Below are 18296 nucleotides of genomic sequence, written 5' to 3'. Positions count from 1 at the left end.
TTAGGTTATGTTTTCCTAAGATTACCTGTCAAACACAAGGCCGTGGGCCAAATCCAGCCCGCCAGGCCATTTCACGAAGCACTTGCATCTCTCCTGCAGCTGCGCAGCCCCCCCCCCCCCCACCTCCGGGTCTATGCTTCCACCTTGTCTCAGCAATTGGCAGCAGAGCAGAGGACAGAAATGCTCACCAGATCCTGCTCTTCTCCTTTCACCTGCAACACCTTTGCCTCCCCTGATCAAATACAGTGCCTTGAAAAGGTATTTATACCCCTTGACATTTTTTCACATTTTCTCATGTTACAACCAAAAACGTAAATGTAATTTATTGGGATTTTATATGATAGACCAACACAAAGTGTGCACATAATTGTGAAGTGCAAGGAAAAAGATAAATGGTTTTCACATTTTTTTAACAAATAAATGTCTGAAAAGGGTGGCGTACATTTTTATTCAGCCCCCTTTACTAGGATACCCCTAACTAAAATCTAAATACAGCTGTTCTGTGAAGCCCTTAGAGGTTTGTTAGAGAAACTTAGTGAACAAACAGCATCATGAAGGCCAAGGAACACACCAGACAGGTCAGGGATAAAGTTGTGAAGAAGTTTAAAGCTTTGTTAGGTTATAAAAAAATATCCCAAGCTTTGAACATCTCATGGACCACTGTTCAATCCATCATCCGAAAATGGAAAGAGTATGGCACAACTGAAAACCTACCAAGACATGGCCGTCCCCCTAAACGGACAGGCCGGGCAAGGAGAGCATTAATCAGAGAAACAGCCAGGAGGCTCATGGTAACTCTGAAGAAGCTGAAGAGATGCACAGCTCAGGTGGGAGATTCTGACCACACGACAACTATTAATTGTGCACTCCACAAATCTAGCCTTTATGAAAGAGTGGCAAGAAGAAAACCATTGTTGAAAGAAAGCCATAAGAAGTCCCATTTGGACACAGCAAACATGTGGAAGAGCGTGCTCTGGTCAGATGAGACCAAAATTTAACTTTTTGGCCTAAAAGAAAAACACTGTGTTCAGAAAATGAACACTGCACATCACCCTGAACACACCATCTCCACCGTGAAACATGGTGGTGGCAGCATCACGTGGGAATTATTTTCTTCAGCAGGGACAGGTATGCTGGTCAGAGTTGATGGGAAGATGGATGGAGCCAAATACAGGGCAATCTTAGAAGAAGACCTGTTAAGAGTCTGCAAGAGCCATGAGACTGGGGTGGAAGTTCACCTTCTAGCATGACAACGACCCTAAACATATAGCCAGAGCTACAACGGAATGGTTTAGATTAAAGCATATTCATGTGTTAAAATGCCCAGTCAAAGTCCAGATCTAAATCCAATTGAGAATCTGTGGCAAGACCTGAAAATTGCTGCTCACATACACTCTCCATCCAATCTGACAGAGCTTGAGCTATTTTGTAAAGCAGAATGGACAAAAATGTCACTCTCTAGACGTACAAAGCTGGTAGAGACATACCCAAAAACGCCTGCAGCTGTAACTGCAGCAAAAGGGGGCTCTGCAAAGTATTGGGGGTTGAATACAAATGCACGTCACACTTTTCAGATATTTGTAAAAAATTTTGAAAACCATTTATTATTTTCCTTCTACTTCACAAATATGTGTCACTTTGTGTTGGTCTATCACATAAAATCCAAATAAAAAACATTTACAATTTTTGGTTGCAACATGGAAAAATTTCAAGGTGTATGAATACTTTTTCAAGGCACTGTACATGTTGGAAAAAAAAATTGATTTTGTAAAAGAAAAAAAAAATTTCACTGTATCTATAAATATTTATAGCATATTAACCACTTTACCACTGAGTACCGTAGTACTACTGCGGCAAAGTGGCTCGTTATCGTCTGAAGACGTAGTACTACGTCGTCAGACACTCCCCCTTGTGGGCGGCGCTCGCGCGCCGCTGGAGGCTCGCTCCCGCTGTATTCAGTCACAGCGGGAGTCGGGCCAGGGGAGGAGCAGCGGCGATCGCCACCGCTCTTCCCCGATCGTCGGGGATCTAGTGTGGAGATCCGCCTGCTTGTGTAAACACAAGCGGGCGGATCTCCCAAGTGACAGGCAGGGTCAGATTGCAGGGTTCAGCATAGCTGAACCCTGGATCTGTCCTTGTGCCACTCAGTCACCTCCCCCCCACACGTTAGTAAGCACCAGGCATACATTAACCCCTCCCTCTCCAATAAAATTAACCCCTTCCCTGCCAGTGTCATTTTTACAGTAACAGTGCATATATATATAGAACAGATTACTGTAGAAATGTCACTGGTACCCCCAAAAGTGTCAAAAATGTCAGTCAAGGGTCCGATCTGTCCGCCGCAATGTCGCAGTCCCGCAAAAAAATCACAGATCGCCGCCATTACGCATTAAAAAAAAAAACACCAAAAATGACAGAAATCTTTCCCTTTGTTAGTAAACGCAATAACTTTTGCGCAAACCAATCAAAATATGCTTATTGTGATTTTTTTTTACCAAACATAGGTAGCAGAAAACAAATCGGCCAAAAATTTAAAAAAATTTTGATTTTTACATTTTTTTGGGGGGAATTTCATATAAAAAAATTTGAAAAATATTGTTGTTTTTTTAAAATTTACGCTCTTTTTTTTGTTTATAGCGCAAAAAGTAAAAATCGCACAGGTGATAAAATACCACCAAAAGAAAGCTCTGTTTGTAGGAAAAAAAGGACGTACATTTCGTTTGGGTATGGCGTCGCACGACCGCGCAATTGTCAGTTAAAGTCGCACAGCGCCGAATCGCAAAAAGTGGCCCAGACGTAAGACAGCAAAATGCTCTAGTGGTAAAGTGGTTAAAACACTAAAAGAGGTTTCTCAAACCTAAAGACAACAGGCATACATTTCTGAACACCACACAATGTAACTTATTATGCAATGACATCCCTTTTAAAGGTATAATGATGCTCAAAAACATTGTAGGGTGAACATTTTAATTTTCAGCTAATCTCAGGGAAAATGGTAAATAAAGTTATTAAATATGATCAAGATCAGGTACTTGGAGAGGTGTGGCAGTGTCCACGCATATCAGTAACCAAACTCGTCTGGCAAACATCACTTGTCTTGTCTTGGCCATCTTTACACAGCTCTTCTCAGCTGCTAGGCACTGGGTTTACATCCAGCTAACCTTGCAAGAGGCAACAATGAATTGTACCTCAATAAAATGTAGGGCAGAGGGAGCCTGCTGACAGGTAGTGTACTTCAAAAAGATTAGTGAATCAGAAAAGCACAACACTAGCTTGTCTAAGATACAATTACAAATATATCTTTCAATATGAGTTCAGCCTTCTTTCTGTTCACTTCAGGAGAATGCAGTCTTGCTATTTGCTAAAAATTGTGAAAAATTATGAAACATTCTGCGGACATGGCTAAGACATATTATGGCAGGCTTCAGGAACCACTGACACTGTTGCAAAAATTAGAAATGCTAAATTATTGATTTTACATGCCCATTTTCAAAGGTGTGTTTTGTGGAGTTTACAGATATTGGATGTTTTAACTTAAATGCAAATAGTGCAATTGCATAATACTGAAATGAAAGCATAAAATGAATATAAATACTCCCAACAATGCATACCTAAAGTATGACTAAGATTCTATATTTTTGTACAACGGTTTAATAGGATATTTTTGTCATCTGCTTATTTGAGGGTCTTAAATAAAGTACACTGCAGCTTCAGACCCCATTATTTAGATCCCATCCCTTTTACATTGTAAGCTCCAACGAATAGGGTCCTTTGAGTCCTCTTATGTTGAATTGTATTGTAACTATACTGTCTTCCCTCATGTTGTAAAGTGCTGTGCAAACTGCTGGCACTATATAAATCCTGTATAATAAAACAAGGGGAAATGTCTATTGAGCAGGTAAAAATGTATTGTCACCTTCAATAAAAAGAGCATTGTAATATTTCTAGACATTGTTTTAATCCAAATAAGATCCAAAGACAATGTTTCAAAAAGACCTGGAGATGGAAACTCCCTTTACCCGGAGGTAGGCAAATGTTGTCAAGCGTTGGATCTAAGAAACTTACAGCTGTAAACTCCAGGGAATACTATATTTTAGTTGAAGTTTATGCAATCATTCATCTCAGTCAATGATGCAGAAACTCACATTATTGTGGTTTAAATCGCATAATGATGTAAATGCCTGTCAGTCATATTTTGGAAGATTCTTAACTTGAATCTCTGATTGCCTGCATCTTTTTTTTTTTTTTCAGCATTGGACATTATATTTATGATGTGTAACACGTTCCCTAGAGCTTAGAAAACAATGTTGTCTTAGGTTTTTATATTCTGTATAACAACTGCATTAAAACCTCTCAAAATGTTTTCCAAGCGATTACATGGCTTGATTAAAGGAATCTTTTATTACAAAAAAGAAAAAGAAAAATGCATAATAGTATTTGCATGCGTCCAGAAAAGACCTGTACATAGATTTGATTGTGTTTGAAATCTAAAGTAAACAATGTACTTTCTAGTGTTTGAGGAGCCCCAGGCTCCTTCAGAAAAAAATTAAACATCAGCAAAATCAAATACTGTAGCTGCTGGCTTTTAATATTAGGACACTTACCTATCCAGAAATCCAGCGGTGTACTTACCCGCGCTGATTTTTCAATCGGCTATCAGATGCTGCCACTGCCATCTCCACTAAGGGTGGTATTTCTGTATGAATGCATACACCAGTCTGAACAGAGATCAAGGAGTCATCAGGGCATCCATTGCAAAGGTCAGAGGATCCCTGGGCCTGGCCACATTCCTGTCCAGTTTCTTGTTGAATCTGGAGGTCATGACCACATGGGGAATGCATCTGGTGTTCCCCATATCTGACAGAGAATCAGGTGCAGGGATCACTCATTAGTCCAGGCATTTGTGACTTAGGATGTCCGCTTGCCAATCTTCCACTCTTGTATGTAAAAAGCTGAGTTAGATCATGGTTCTCTGCCCAGGAGAGAATCCGGTTTGCTTGATTCATTAAAACACCTGTGTTTATGAGCTATAATTATTTCTTATCTTCATCTGCATGCTATGTTTTGTTGGCTACCCCTGCCTCTTGGTCATCCTGCTGGGGTGATGTGAGCCCGGCCCACAGCTCCCACGGCAAACACCTTGAGGCACTATAAAAATTTTTATTATTTTTCAAACTGCTTTGTAAGTATTTGATTAAATCTTAGGGACTGGTGTATTGACTCATCTCCCTAAAGGATGAAGTGCTATTATCATTTCTAATTTTTGAAATTTTGTTTCTCAGTCTGTGGACATCACATGAGTGGCATCCACTCCTGACGTGAATGAAAATTCATGAAATGCATAGAGATCTATGATGCATCTTTATTCTTGTATTTAATTGGCAGTCATGAGACAAGTGTTTGTAAACAAGAATGAACATTGAAATGTTGAAATATAGAAAATATGAATATGAACTGTTCATAGTAAATCAGCTTGCTATTTTTTTTTATTGTGAAGACTTTTAATGTATAAATAACTTTTTTTTATATGAATTTTGTTTGTTTTTTGATGCAACTCTAAGGCCCCTTGCACACTGCAGCTTAAAAATGCTCAGTACAGCTTTTTTTTTTTTTTAATGAGCTAAAATAGAGCCCATCCATTCTAATGTGCCTATGCACACAGGCGCGTAAATGAGCGCCACGTATTCTTCAGTAAGAACAAAATAGAAAAAACAGAATTTTTGTAAAATCTTACCGTAAAATTCCTTTCTCTGAGTCCTCAACAGTCCCGCCCACTCATACAGTTTTCACCAATGGGTATTGACTTCCTCTCCGCAGGAGTAGCTAGGCATAAGACTTGTTAAAAACAAAAGCATTTAACATAGACACACCCATGGGGGCTGTCCCACTGGTCAATACCCCCCTGCAGTAAGCCATCCCAACTCAGTTTGGTAGCATAGCAGTAAGTGTACAAGAAAACCCCAAAAGAGGGGCGGGGGCGGCGACTGTCAGAGGACTCAGAGAAAGGAATTTTACGGTAAGATTTTACAAAAATTCCGTTTTCTCTTATGTCCTCTGACAGTCGCCGCCCACTCATACAGTCTTCACCAATGGGATGTCCCAAAGCAGTGTAGACATGAGAGGTGGGAAACGCAACCGTCAGAAAGGCAACGCAGTACCCACATCAGAGAAACCTTCTGGGCAACAGAAAAAGGCTCAACAGGAGCAACAACCCAGGAAAGCAAATAACCCAGGGGATAAACACCCCAACAGCCAGGGACCCACAAAAAAACAGGGTCCCCTATGCAGAGATGTATAGTAACTAAGTAGAACTACTTCACTACTGTACTTAAGTACCGAAAGGCGGTATCTGTACTTTCCTAGAGTAGAATTTTTTTCTCCTACTTCCACTTTTACTTCACTACATTTTTTCAAAGATTTCAATACTTCTACTCCAATATTTTTTTTTTTTGTGCTGCATAGTTACTCGTTACAATTATAAAAATTACCACTGCCAGAACAGTAGATGGCAGGTTTCATGAAGCTCAAAACATGTGTATTATCAGCGCATACGAAAATAAATGCTACTGTATGCATAAATAAAAGCTGCATTTGAAATAATAAAAAACAATATGATGTTCAAACTTTTGACTTCTTTCTTGAATAACTACATAACACAGTACTTTTACTTTCAGTACTTGAGTAGCAATTTTTTTTTTCAAAACTACTGGTACTTTTACTTTCAGTACTTGAGTAGCAAAATTTTTTAAAAAACTACTTGCAATACTTAAGTACAAAAAATGTTGAATACTTTAGTACTTTTACTCAAGTCACTTTTTGATCGAGCACTTGTACTTTTACTCAAGTATGGGTTTCGAGTACTTTATACAACTCTGCCCCTATGGCACTGCTGCACAGAGAACTTTGCGGCCAAAGGAGGCATCAGCTGATGCCAGAACATCAATCTTATAGAATTTGGAAAAGGTGTGCACTGACGACCAAGTCGCAGCCTTGCACACCTGGGCCCCTGAAGCCTGAAGCCGGTAGGCCCAGGACGTACTCATCGATCTGGTAGAGTGCGCCTTAACAGGGAAGGGTGGAACCCGTTCCTTCAAGCCTAAGGCCTGCACAATTGTCTGTCTGATCCATTTGGCAATGGTCGCCGCAGACGCAGCCATGCCCTTCCGAGGTCCATCAGGAAGGACAAAGAGAGAATCCGATTTTCGAAAGGATTCAGTGGAAGACAGGTAAACCCTGATTGCCCTGACAACATCCAAGGAATGCAATGCAACCTCCGTCGGATGCTTAGGCTTCGCACAGAGCAAAGGCAAAACAATGTCCTCATTAAGGTGAAAATCAGACACCACCTTAGGGAGAAAAGACGGGTTAGGTCGCAAGACTACCTTATCCTTATGAACCACCAGGTAAGGAGAGCGGCAAGACAACGCCACCAACTCCGACACCCTGCGAGCCGAAGTGATCGCCACTAAAAAGGCAACCTTCTTAGACAGCAGAGGCAACGATATCTCCCGGATGTTTTCAAAGGGAGAACGCTGCAACACGGACAGAACCAAGTTCAAGTCCCATGGAGGTAAAGGCGCCCCCTGGGGAGGGGCCAAGTGACGCACACCTTGAATGAAGGTGCGAATTAAAGAATGAGACGCCACAGGGCGTTGAAAAAGAACAGCCAGTGCAGATACCTGGCCCTTAATCGTGGCCAACGCAAGGCGCTGGTCCACACCAGACTGTAGGAAAGCTAACACTCTCGCCACCGAGTATGAACGAGGAGAAAAACCCCTGGACTCACACCAGGCAAAATAAGCTTTCCATGTACGGTAATAAATCTTACCAGAAGAGGCTTTTCTAGCCTTGATCAGAGTAGGAATAACCTCTGAGGAGAGACCCCTGTCTCTCAGGACCTGGCTTTCAACAGCCATGCCGTTAAAGTCAGCGACTGTAAAGCAGGATGGAAGATCGGTCCCCGAGACAGAAGATCGTTCCCCATTGGGAGCCGCCAAGGAGACTCGACGGCTAGGTGAACGATGTCTGCATACCAGAACTGGCGTGGCCAGTCCGGCGCCACCAGAATCACCAACGTCGGTTCTGAAGCCAATCTGCGAAGGAACCTGGATAACAACTGAATCGGAGTAAAGGCATACATCAGACGATACTGATGCCAAGGGGCCACCAACGCATCCGAGGCGTCCGCCAGAGGATCGCGCGTTCTTGCCCCGAACCTTTCCACCTTGTTGTTCAGCCGAGATGCGAACAGATCGACATCCGGGGATCCCCACTTTGCACACAGCATTTGGAAGACCTCCGGGTGTAGGGACCATTCCCCCTGATCCAGGGTCTGGCGGCTCAGATAATCGGCCTGCCAATTCTCCACACCCGGAATGTGAACTGCCGAAATCGCCGGGACATGAGTCTCGGCCCAAGACAGAATGCCGGTTACCTCCCGGCCCGCCCGGGCACTCCTGGTGCCCCCTTGGTGGTTGATGTAAGCCACCGCGGTAGCATTGTCCGCCTGTTCCCGTACAGGACGGCCCAGAAGACGATCCGACCACTGAAAGAGACACAGCTTGATCGCTCTCAATTCCAATATGTTGATCGGAAGGGAGGATTCCTCCTCCGACCAAGTGCCCTGGGCAGACAGGTTGCCCAGGACTCCACCCCAGCCCGACAGGCTGGCATCTGTGATAATCACTGTCCACAGTAACGGTCGGAAGGATTTCTCGTCCGACACAGCCGGGGACTGAAGCCACCACAGAAGATCCATTCTGGTCTGGCGACTCAACGAGACACTCAGATCCAAGGACTGAGGTAGTCTGTCCCACCTTGCCAGGATCTCTGCTTGGAGAGACCGCGTGTGGAACTGAGCAAATGGTATCGCCTTGAAGGCTGACACCATCAACCCCAGGGACCGCATACAGGTCCTGAGTGACGAGACTTCGTTGTCCCTGAGGGACCTGATCTCGTTCTGTAAGGTCCAGGGCTTGTCCTCCGGCAGAAACACCTTCGCTTGAGCAGAGTCCAGAACCATTCCCAAATAGGGAAGATGAACCGAAGGAGACAAAGTCGACTTCTGAACGTTGATGGTCCAACCGAACTCCTGGAGCGTCTGTACCGTAGTCGACAGATCGCGCAACAGGCTCTGACTGGCACTCGATCTTAAAAGGAGATCGTCCAGATATCCCAAGACCGCAATGCCCTGTGCCTGCAACAGGCCCAGAACAGGCGCCAGCACTTTGGTAAAGACCCTTGGAGCCGAAGCGAGACCGAAAGGTAACGCTACGAACTGATAGTGGTCCTCCGCTATGGCGAATCGGAGGTACCTCCGATGACCCTCGAAAATGGGGATGTGCAGGTACGCATCCTTCAGGTCGATAGAGGCCAGGAATTCCCCTGGACCCAGGGAGGCCACCACCGAGCAGAGAGATTCCATACGGAACTTCCGAACTCGCACAAAACGGTTCAGAGCTTTCAAGTCCAGGATCGGACGTACCTTGCCCTCCTTTCTGGGCACAGTGAACAGATTAGAGTAAAACCCCCAAAACTTGTCCCGATGAGGCACCGGGACAATCACCCCCTGGGCAAGAAGGTCCTGCACCGCTCGATGCAGGTCTCGCAAATGCTCTGGGGTCAAATTAAGATTTGAGGGAAAGAATCTGTCCGCAGGCCGCGAAATGAATTCGATCTTGTATCCTTGATCTTGATTTCCTGAACCCACCTGTCCTGAATTCAGAGCAGCCAAGGTTGGAGGAAACCGCGCAAACGTCCCCCCACCCCTGTAATGGGTGAGGGCGCCCCTTCAGGCAGAGGCGGACGGAGCCGCCGCACCGCCGTGGCCGGCCTTTTGCTTGCCCGCCCAGGGCTTCCTCTGGCCACCTTTCACCAAAAAGGCGAGACCCCGCATAAGGAAAATCAGCCGCCGTTTTCCGTGATGTCTGGTCAGCCGACCAGCTCTTCAACCAGATCAGTCGACGGTTAAGTACCGCGACACTAGGCAGGCGCGCAGCCAAAGTGGCCTCATTCACGGCCGCATCACACAAATACATGACCCCTTGATGAATTTGGTCCACCATCTCCAGCATAGCAGGGAGGGCAGAATCAGACACTAGAGTGCGTCTAAGCACCTTAGTCCAATCCGCCACCGCCTGAGCCACCATGACAGAGGCGAAAATAGGTTTTAGCATGGAACCTGCCACCATGCAAGCATGGCGGGCAAGAGACTCCAAACTCCTCTCCGTAGGATCCCGGAACACCGGGGTATCTTCAGTGGGAACCAGGGTAGCCTTGTTTAACTCGGCCACAGTGTGATCCACCTGGGGAGCCACACACCAGCGCGAATCCGTAGAAGACGCAAAGAGGTAAAGCAGTTGAAACCGTTGTGGCACCATGAAAGGGCGTTTCAAACTGCGCCATTGTTCATTCACCGTGTGATGAAACTCAGCGGGGCAGGGAAAAACCTGCGCCGTCTTGCGGGTCCTATGTGTACCAAAAAAGGACACAATGCCCAGGGGATTGGGCTCATACTCCAAATGTAGTGTTTCTTTAACAGAAGAAATCAACGCATCCATAGCTGCGCGTTCTTCAGGTGACCCAGGAGGAGAATCATCTACCCCCTCCACCTCTGCCTCCCCCTCAGACCCTAGCGGTTCCTGAGAAGAGCGAGACCCTGAAAAGGGCACGCCTACCACAGCAACCACATCACCTTCTGAATCAAAAGAGAAAGAGATCCTAGGCCTTTTCCTAGCAGCCCGTATAGCCATCAGCGCCTCCATGTTGGACACTAAAGTCGCCACCACAGCGGCCAAATTAGTCAGGGCGGGGGATTCAGCAGAACTGGAATCCCCCACCAAGGCTGGGGGGAATTTGCTGTCCTGAGATTCCATTGCAGAACAATAATTTTTTCAAGGTACTGGCCCTTTAAGAGCGCTGCGGATCCCGCAGCCCACTGCTAAATAGACTCTGTATACAGACCCCCCGCAGGGACAAAACTGAGCCAGAAAGGTTAAAACGGAGGAAAATGGAAAGGACAGTCTGCAGAGCCCCACAGAGTGCTACCACACAGATCGCTGCTCCAGAGGAAAAGGAAGTGAGGTTGCCAGAGGCTGAAATATATGCTGCAGGCTAAGGGAAAATGGCTGCCCATAGGAAGTAATGGGAGGCTTCGGCAAGATGGCCGCTGACATGTGCACCCAACGATCTGTTGCCACACACAAGATGGCGCCGGATGGCGCCAAAAACACTACATAGAAGCTGTGTAAAAATCCCATAGTGAAGCCAGACATGCTGCCCACACCCAAAATGGCGGTTTTCACCCCGCATCGGCCGCCGCACACACAGTCTGCACCTCCAAACACCTAAGTGACACAGGAGAGGGGCCCCCACACACACACAGCGCCAGCAGTGCAAATAAAAAAAGACCCCCGCAGGGAACGCATCAGGGAGCCCTACAAAACGCACAGACATGAGGGGACACCACAGCACACAGGACTGCCACCCCAGACAGAGGCCTCACACAGAGAGTACTTACCTGTACCGGATGGCGTGGGGTGCCTCTCATTAAACGGAAAGCCGCTGCCCTCAGATGGCAGGGAATGCCGTCAGCCAAAACGCAGGACACTGCAGCATGCGAATAAACAGCGGATGTGTCCAGTTAGGTAGCCACCTCATAGGCTGCATCCCTGCGAACAGGGATGTGTCGTTTGTAATGCCAGGGCGAACACATGGGTGAACGCTCAATGGCGGGCTGGGGATCCATCTGACCCTCTGCCCTGGAGAACCAGGGCGACCAGTCCGATTCCCAGCTCCGCAAAATCCATCTTCGTCCGAAGATCCGACTAAACTAAAGCTGACAAAATAAACAGCTAGTAAAGCAAAGAAAAAATGACATTCTTGCAAATAAAAATCATAAGAAAAAGATTAGAAGGCTGAGACTGTAGCGCCAGCACAGGGAAGCCTATCTACTCCTAACGCTAGGCAGAAGACAAACTGAGTTGGGATGGCTTACTGCAGGGGGGTATTGACCAGTGGGACAGCCCCCATGGGTGTGTCTATGTTAAATTCTTTTGTTTTTAACAAGTCTTATGCCTAGCTACTCCTGCGGAGAGGAAGTCAATAAACATTGGTGAAGACTGTATGAGTGGGCGGCGAGTGTCGGAGGACGTAAGAGAAAAATCTGCATTTTTGGACAGTAATTTACGCCTAATGCGCGCATTCGCGCGCAAATACGCACAAATACATGCAAATGCGATAAAATGAACGCACATGATCATACTGTTGATCTGAAAAAAAATTGCATATTCAGAGGCGCGAATTTACGTGAATTTGCGCGAACGCATATGCACAAAAATACCCGCAAATGCGCGTTTTTAAAAAAAACTAAAATTACGGCTGAAATAGGAGATGCTCAAACAGGAGTATCGTGTGCAAGAGGCCTAAAAAATCCTAATTTACCATGTTTTTGTTGGATTACATTGTGTAAAAGATGCCTTTTGCAGACAGGCCCAGCAGACCAAGTGTTTCAACAGAAGGTTCTGTGCATGTGCACAAAGGGCAGGGTCATCAAACACAAAATCATGTTCCCTATTAATCTGACCAGTTCAATTAGATAAAATCTGACAAAAGGACATAGCTAGTTTATGTCTAGGAGTACAATAAAAGGAAATATACTTACCTGATCCTCTGTTCCTCCCCACAGCAAGACGGGTCTCTGCAGCCCACACTCTAGCAGTCTAGGGTCCTCATGTCATCAAGACTAGAGCAGGGTCCATTGTTCTGCTCTGGATGTGAGGACACCAAGAGACAATCCACTGCCAGATTGTGGGGGAACACTGTCTGTCAGGGAAGTGGAGGATCAGGTGAGTAAAACAGTTTCTCTTCTCCCCAGGACAAAATGAGCCATTTTTTCTGCAGGGGTGGGGCTTTTTAAAGAAGGAAACATCCTCGACAGGAACTGAGAGATGCTTGTTGAGAACAGAAATTGTCAGGATCCAATACCAGAACCAACACTTTTTTCCAAAAAATGTTCTTTCCATAGGATATAACTGCGCAAAGAGTATTGAAAGAATGAATACCATGTCAGGATTTGGCCAATACTCATGCAAAGCACAGTTAACTTGCAAGTGCAGAAGAAAATTATTTTGAGACTTTGACAGCCGTTTAGTACATACAGGCATCTGTTTAGGCTGAGAAGATTTTGGTGCTGTTAGACAAAGGTTAGAGTGCACCACATAAGGAACAAGGGAAACCCAGTGCTAGATCACCTGGGAAGAAAAGGGGTTACTTTGGTGGCATAAAAGGTCATAATAGGGTTTACTGGTTTATTAGGTTTAGATTTTAGATTGATAGCAAAAAGTAAATAGATTTGCAGCATCACAGGATCACTCACATCCACACACGCACTTTAATTCTGGTGCATAGAAGGGTCAATCTACATACAACAAAAAACACAAAACAGGACACCAAATATAAAAACACACATTGGACTTACAATGAGTAAGTAGTTATATAGAGTAAGTAAAGATATCCAATGTTGTGTGTAAAGCCCTGGGGACTATAGCACGGGGGTATCCCTGCTTAATGTATATTGCCAAATAGAGCGCTGATCGAATAAGCAATATATCCAATTAAGTTAAATTTCTCTGTGTATCCAGAGTCAAGAGCAGGGAAAAGTTCCAATTGCTGAATAGCCATTAGTCTGTTATACTATCACGGAGAAAATTGGATCATGCTTTTGTTGGGGTTTTTTGCCTTCCTCTAGATCAACTGTGGGTATGGGATTGTGTATATAGTATTGTAAAAAAACATTTTTTGTCCCATTTTTTCCCCTTTTTTTGTTGCACTAAATGGACTTTGTGTCTTTTTTTCAACCAGATTAACTATGTAACTATGAAAAATGTACTTTCAGTAAGAAATCAGCTAAACAGACACCAAACCTAGATTCTGTCAGGTTTTCCTGCAGCTTTCTGTGCACTCACAGTTCCATTACAAAAGTTTGTACTTGTGGTCAATATGAATAGATAACTGTCTGTAAATTACAGTGAACATTTATAACATAAAATACTAAACCAAAGAGCAAACTTCCAAAAATAAAACATTCTCACAATACTTTAAATACTTACAACTATATCTTCAGGGAATGTATCTCGACTAATAGATCCATCATCAAACTCAACTTCATAGAATGTTTGAGACGTTATCTCAGCAACCTTGCAACTGTAGTATCTTGTGTTCCTGTGTTTTGCAATGACAGTCTGTCCAATGCTTAGCTTCTTCACTGTTGTTTTGCTCCTCTGAAACAGATGAAAATAGAGACAAGAAAATGATTAAAGCTTTTAGGACCTAGAAGACTGCTACATCATTGTGCTTTCACAAAAAGAGCCACATAAAAATGTCTGTATTAGTGCCGGTTCACATTAGTGCGATCACAGAGATCGCATGTAATTCGGTGCGCACTGCTCCTAAATTACATGCGATCTCACGTGCGGTGCAAATTTCAGTCATAAAGTTTGTATGGCTGAATTCGCACTGCAATCGCACTAAACACGCACATGACCCTTTTTTTTATCCGCAGCAGAATCGGATCGCATGGTGGTTCACACTAGTGCGATCCGATTCTGTGCGAACTTGTAGATAGCACTGTGATATGCGATCTCAACTGGGGGTGTCGTTAACTTTTAATTGACACCCCCTGCGTATCGCATATGGCAGTGTGAACTGCCAGGGGTGCGGATGCGATGCGGGAACATGCTGCATATTCGCAATGTTCCCGCATCACAGAAGTGTGAACCGGGGCTAAGGGAAAGAGTGATGTGTACAGAACAGGAAACCAAGCATTTAAAAAAATAAACAAAATAACAACTCTAATGCTGGCCATACACTAGCCGAAAAATCGTTCAAAAATCTGTCATTTGGTCTGTTCGTTCGCTTTTCGTCCAGTTAATGGCCACAAATAGAAAATCGGTTTTAACTTTTTAGAGCCGAAAAATCAAAGGAACAGCTTGGAAAATTCTGCAGAACGAACGATAAATTGAAAGGTTAATGTGTTTCTTGGCCGAACTGTTTGCACTAGGTATATGTGACAAACTGAATGAAAAACTGATTCATTTTTGTCCATTGAACGATTTACCATTCGAAATTTGGTCATTACATGATGGCACGATCATCTGCTCTCAAGGCCGATTTTTCGTAAATGAGTTCGAACAATTTTTCGGCTAGTGTATGTCCAGCTTAAGAACAATTCAGCCCACTTTCTCAAGATGACACTTCTGTAAAATGCCAAAAACATCTGTTGTTAAGATGGTCGCACTTTACATGTCGCCTTTACATGTTTACATGGTCGCCTTTACAGACGCACCCTATTATACTGGCTCTTACAAGCCACACATATTGGATAATATTCAGATAAGTTAAATAAAATCTCTTAAATTCAAATGGCTCATGGAACAAGGCAGTTTGACAACGGCCATAGCATTTATGGTTCCTGCACTTTGTGCTACTTTTGGGCCAGCTCAGAACAATTCAGAGAGCAAGACAACTGAATATCAGGGACTGGGTACAATGTAAATTAACAGCATTGTAATTTCACACCAATTCTGCATTTACTTTCTGCAGCCATGTTTGTAAGGATCAGTGACATTTCATTATCTCGCATGCTTTGACGTTGTTTACTAGCAAAAACAATATGTGAGTAGTAAGGTCAGTTTTCAATACCTGTAATTTATCGACTAAAACTAACATCTAAAAAAATGAATACTAAATGATCTATTAACTGTTAAAATATTGCAAAAGTTATAAGCAAAACAGGTGATACAACCTAAAACTGTAGAAAATCAATGTATCTATAAAACTGGCAAACAGGCCCTAAGTTTCTATGACATTAATTCTGTAATGAAAGATGAAATATACATTACTATAAGTAACCCCATGTTTTTGCAGTGATGAAATAATCTTTTCAAAAAATTATATATACTACTATATAAAATATCAACAGTTTTACTAGAAATAAAAAAGAAAGCCAGGTCCTTTATACAATTAACATGGGTTATGTATGCTATAAAATGTAAGTATGTAACCTTTTCCAGCATAGCAGAATTTGTAAATACGAAACTATGTATTTGAACATGCCATCTATTAGACTTGCAAATGCAAGTAAAGTGGCTAAGTCAAGCTGCAGAAATAGATCATTATTTCCAACATTACGTTAAAACTGGATATAAGCAAGATGACATACTGACAGAAACACTTTTAATTTACTCATATGCCAGAGCAAAAAATACTCCTGTCAGAAGAAAGTATGGTGGAGAAGTTTAAAGTGTCACTTTTGATTAGGAGAAGGTAACTATGCCCTGCTGATACAAAGGAAGGTTCAGACTGCTCTAAAATGGTAAAAGAGTATATAAAAAAAGCATCAAATATTTTCCCACAAATATTTCAAAAAGATAAAAAAAAAAAGACTTAATTTCAAAACATACTAGTGAATAGAATACTTTATTAGTAAACATACTAGATGTTAACTACAAGAAACACAAGTGACAACTTCTTAGGCTAAGGCTCGGTTCGCATTTTTTAATGCTTTTTGCAGAAACCCACTACAGTCCAACTGAGTTTCCAATGGGACACATTCACATCTATACTTTTTTCAGCCACTGTATTTTTTGGAAAGGATCAGGGCCTTTTTAAAAAGCAAAACGTTGACTTCAATGGAGAATCTGCAGAAAAGCATGTAGTACATTTTTGCCGCGATATTTGCAGCGATTCACGTTTTTTAATCCACATTATGTTTATTTGATCAGGGCTTTTCAGGACCAAGAACAGTTTTGGAGCATTGCCTTTTGGGATCACTAATTTGATTGCTTGATAAGTATGTTGGCGAGTAATTTACATCAAATTGTATGTGCACCCTGATTCATAAATTGTTGCCTCTCTGGAACAAGAAACTGTAGGAAAATTTCCCTAAGGGTCACAGAAAAAAAAAAAAAAAAACAACTTTTTTTCCCTCATTTAGATCATCTTTTTCTTTCTTCTCTCTTCCTTCCCCTTTTGTTATTTTGGCCTTAACATATCAAGGCATATAACAGATGTTTAGGTCAGCATCAAAATCTCAGATTTTTTACTAGCCTGCTGATCCCTGTGACATTACTCTAATAATATGTTTGTATACTTTACAATTTATATTGACCATTTTTGAAATGCTACAATTATCTAGTTCTTTAATGGAGGTAATGTTCATACTCTGTATTTCACTTAACATATTCAAGTCTGCATATTTTATACTTTTTATATCCTTATGTTAAAATTGGTGGGTGAATTATATTGGGCCTCAAGGTGGTACACATTAACAAGATGCTAATAAAATTCTAGTGTAAAAAAGTTAAAGGCTATTTTTTTTTTAGGATTTAAGTAAGGCTTACTGTTGTGTTTGGTAAATGATACAGTTTCGTGTTCAGTTTAACAACTAAGTGTACGTTAGAAATCAGAGCATTTTCGAAACACTCTAAAGTGGCACTTTACCCATAGCAGTTTGATAATTAATGTTCTTTACCAAAAAGACATACATTCCACCTTAATAATTATGCTACCAAAATTAGTGTGTGCTGTAAATGGCCTCCAGAATTGCTCCTGTTTCTTCTTGCTGGAGACCCCCATTTTGTTGAAGCCCAGGTCAGTCATTTCCTTATTGGAAATTCTCCCCCTTCTCATGATCTCAAAAACCATGCGTCACGTTAAGTAATTAAAATGTGTGTATTTCCAGCTTTTATCGTGTGGCTCAGCTCCAGAGGATGGCCGACAAAAGCTTTACAGTTCTTAAGTTCACAGGCTGCCACTGGAGAGAATACCCAAGTGATAAGATAAGACACTATCCTTGTAAGTTTAACTCTTTTGTGTCTCCCTGGCAGCAGAGTTTGTTTTGTCACCTCTCCTGCTTTTCTTTTATCTCTCCTAATCTGTGTTCCCTTACCACAGTGTGTCTTTCCAGATGCTTCCTTCCCCCTTACAAGCAGTAAATATTTAGGCTGTCAGAAGATTGGCTTCTAGTGACTCACTGATTATTAGCACAGTGCTGAGAATACGCAACAACTGAGGCTGTGTAGAGCAGGGTGAGACAGGGTCTTCTAGGATTTTACACAGTATAGGCACCTATTTTTATTGGTTTACATCGCTATATCCACAAATCGGGTAATCATGAAGTGCTCTATCGGGACTTCATTTTCTGTTTAGAAACACTTGCAAGGCTTAGGATACCATTTAGGAATACAATAAAGAAAAATATATATAATATAAAACTATGTATACCAAGCACACAATCA

The 18296-nt window shown here is 42.8% G+C and overlaps 1 protein-coding gene across 1 annotated transcript in view; it reads right to left on the bottom strand.

Moving 5' to 3' along the window:
• Positions 1 to 18296, bottom strand: part of KDM4C (lysine demethylase 4C) — a gene marked incomplete at its 5' end in the record, with an annotated part of 705351 nt that overhangs the window by 63213 nt on the left and 623842 nt on the right. Inside the window, one exon of the mRNA XM_082265152.1 lies at positions 14109 to 14279. Within this exon, the coding sequence (XP_082121278.1) occupies positions 14109 to 14279 (171 nt within the window). The remainder of the gene's footprint in view (positions 1 to 14108; positions 14280 to 18296) is intronic.

The sequence above is a fragment of the Pelophylax lessonae genome, assembly GCF_965119305.1.
Source record: "Pelophylax lessonae genome assembly, chromosome: 1".
NCBI lineage: Eukaryota > Metazoa > Chordata > Amphibia > Anura > Ranidae > Pelophylax > Pelophylax lessonae.
Note: the sequence above shows the minus strand (reverse complement) of the source record. Positions and strands in the feature narration are given on the sequence as shown.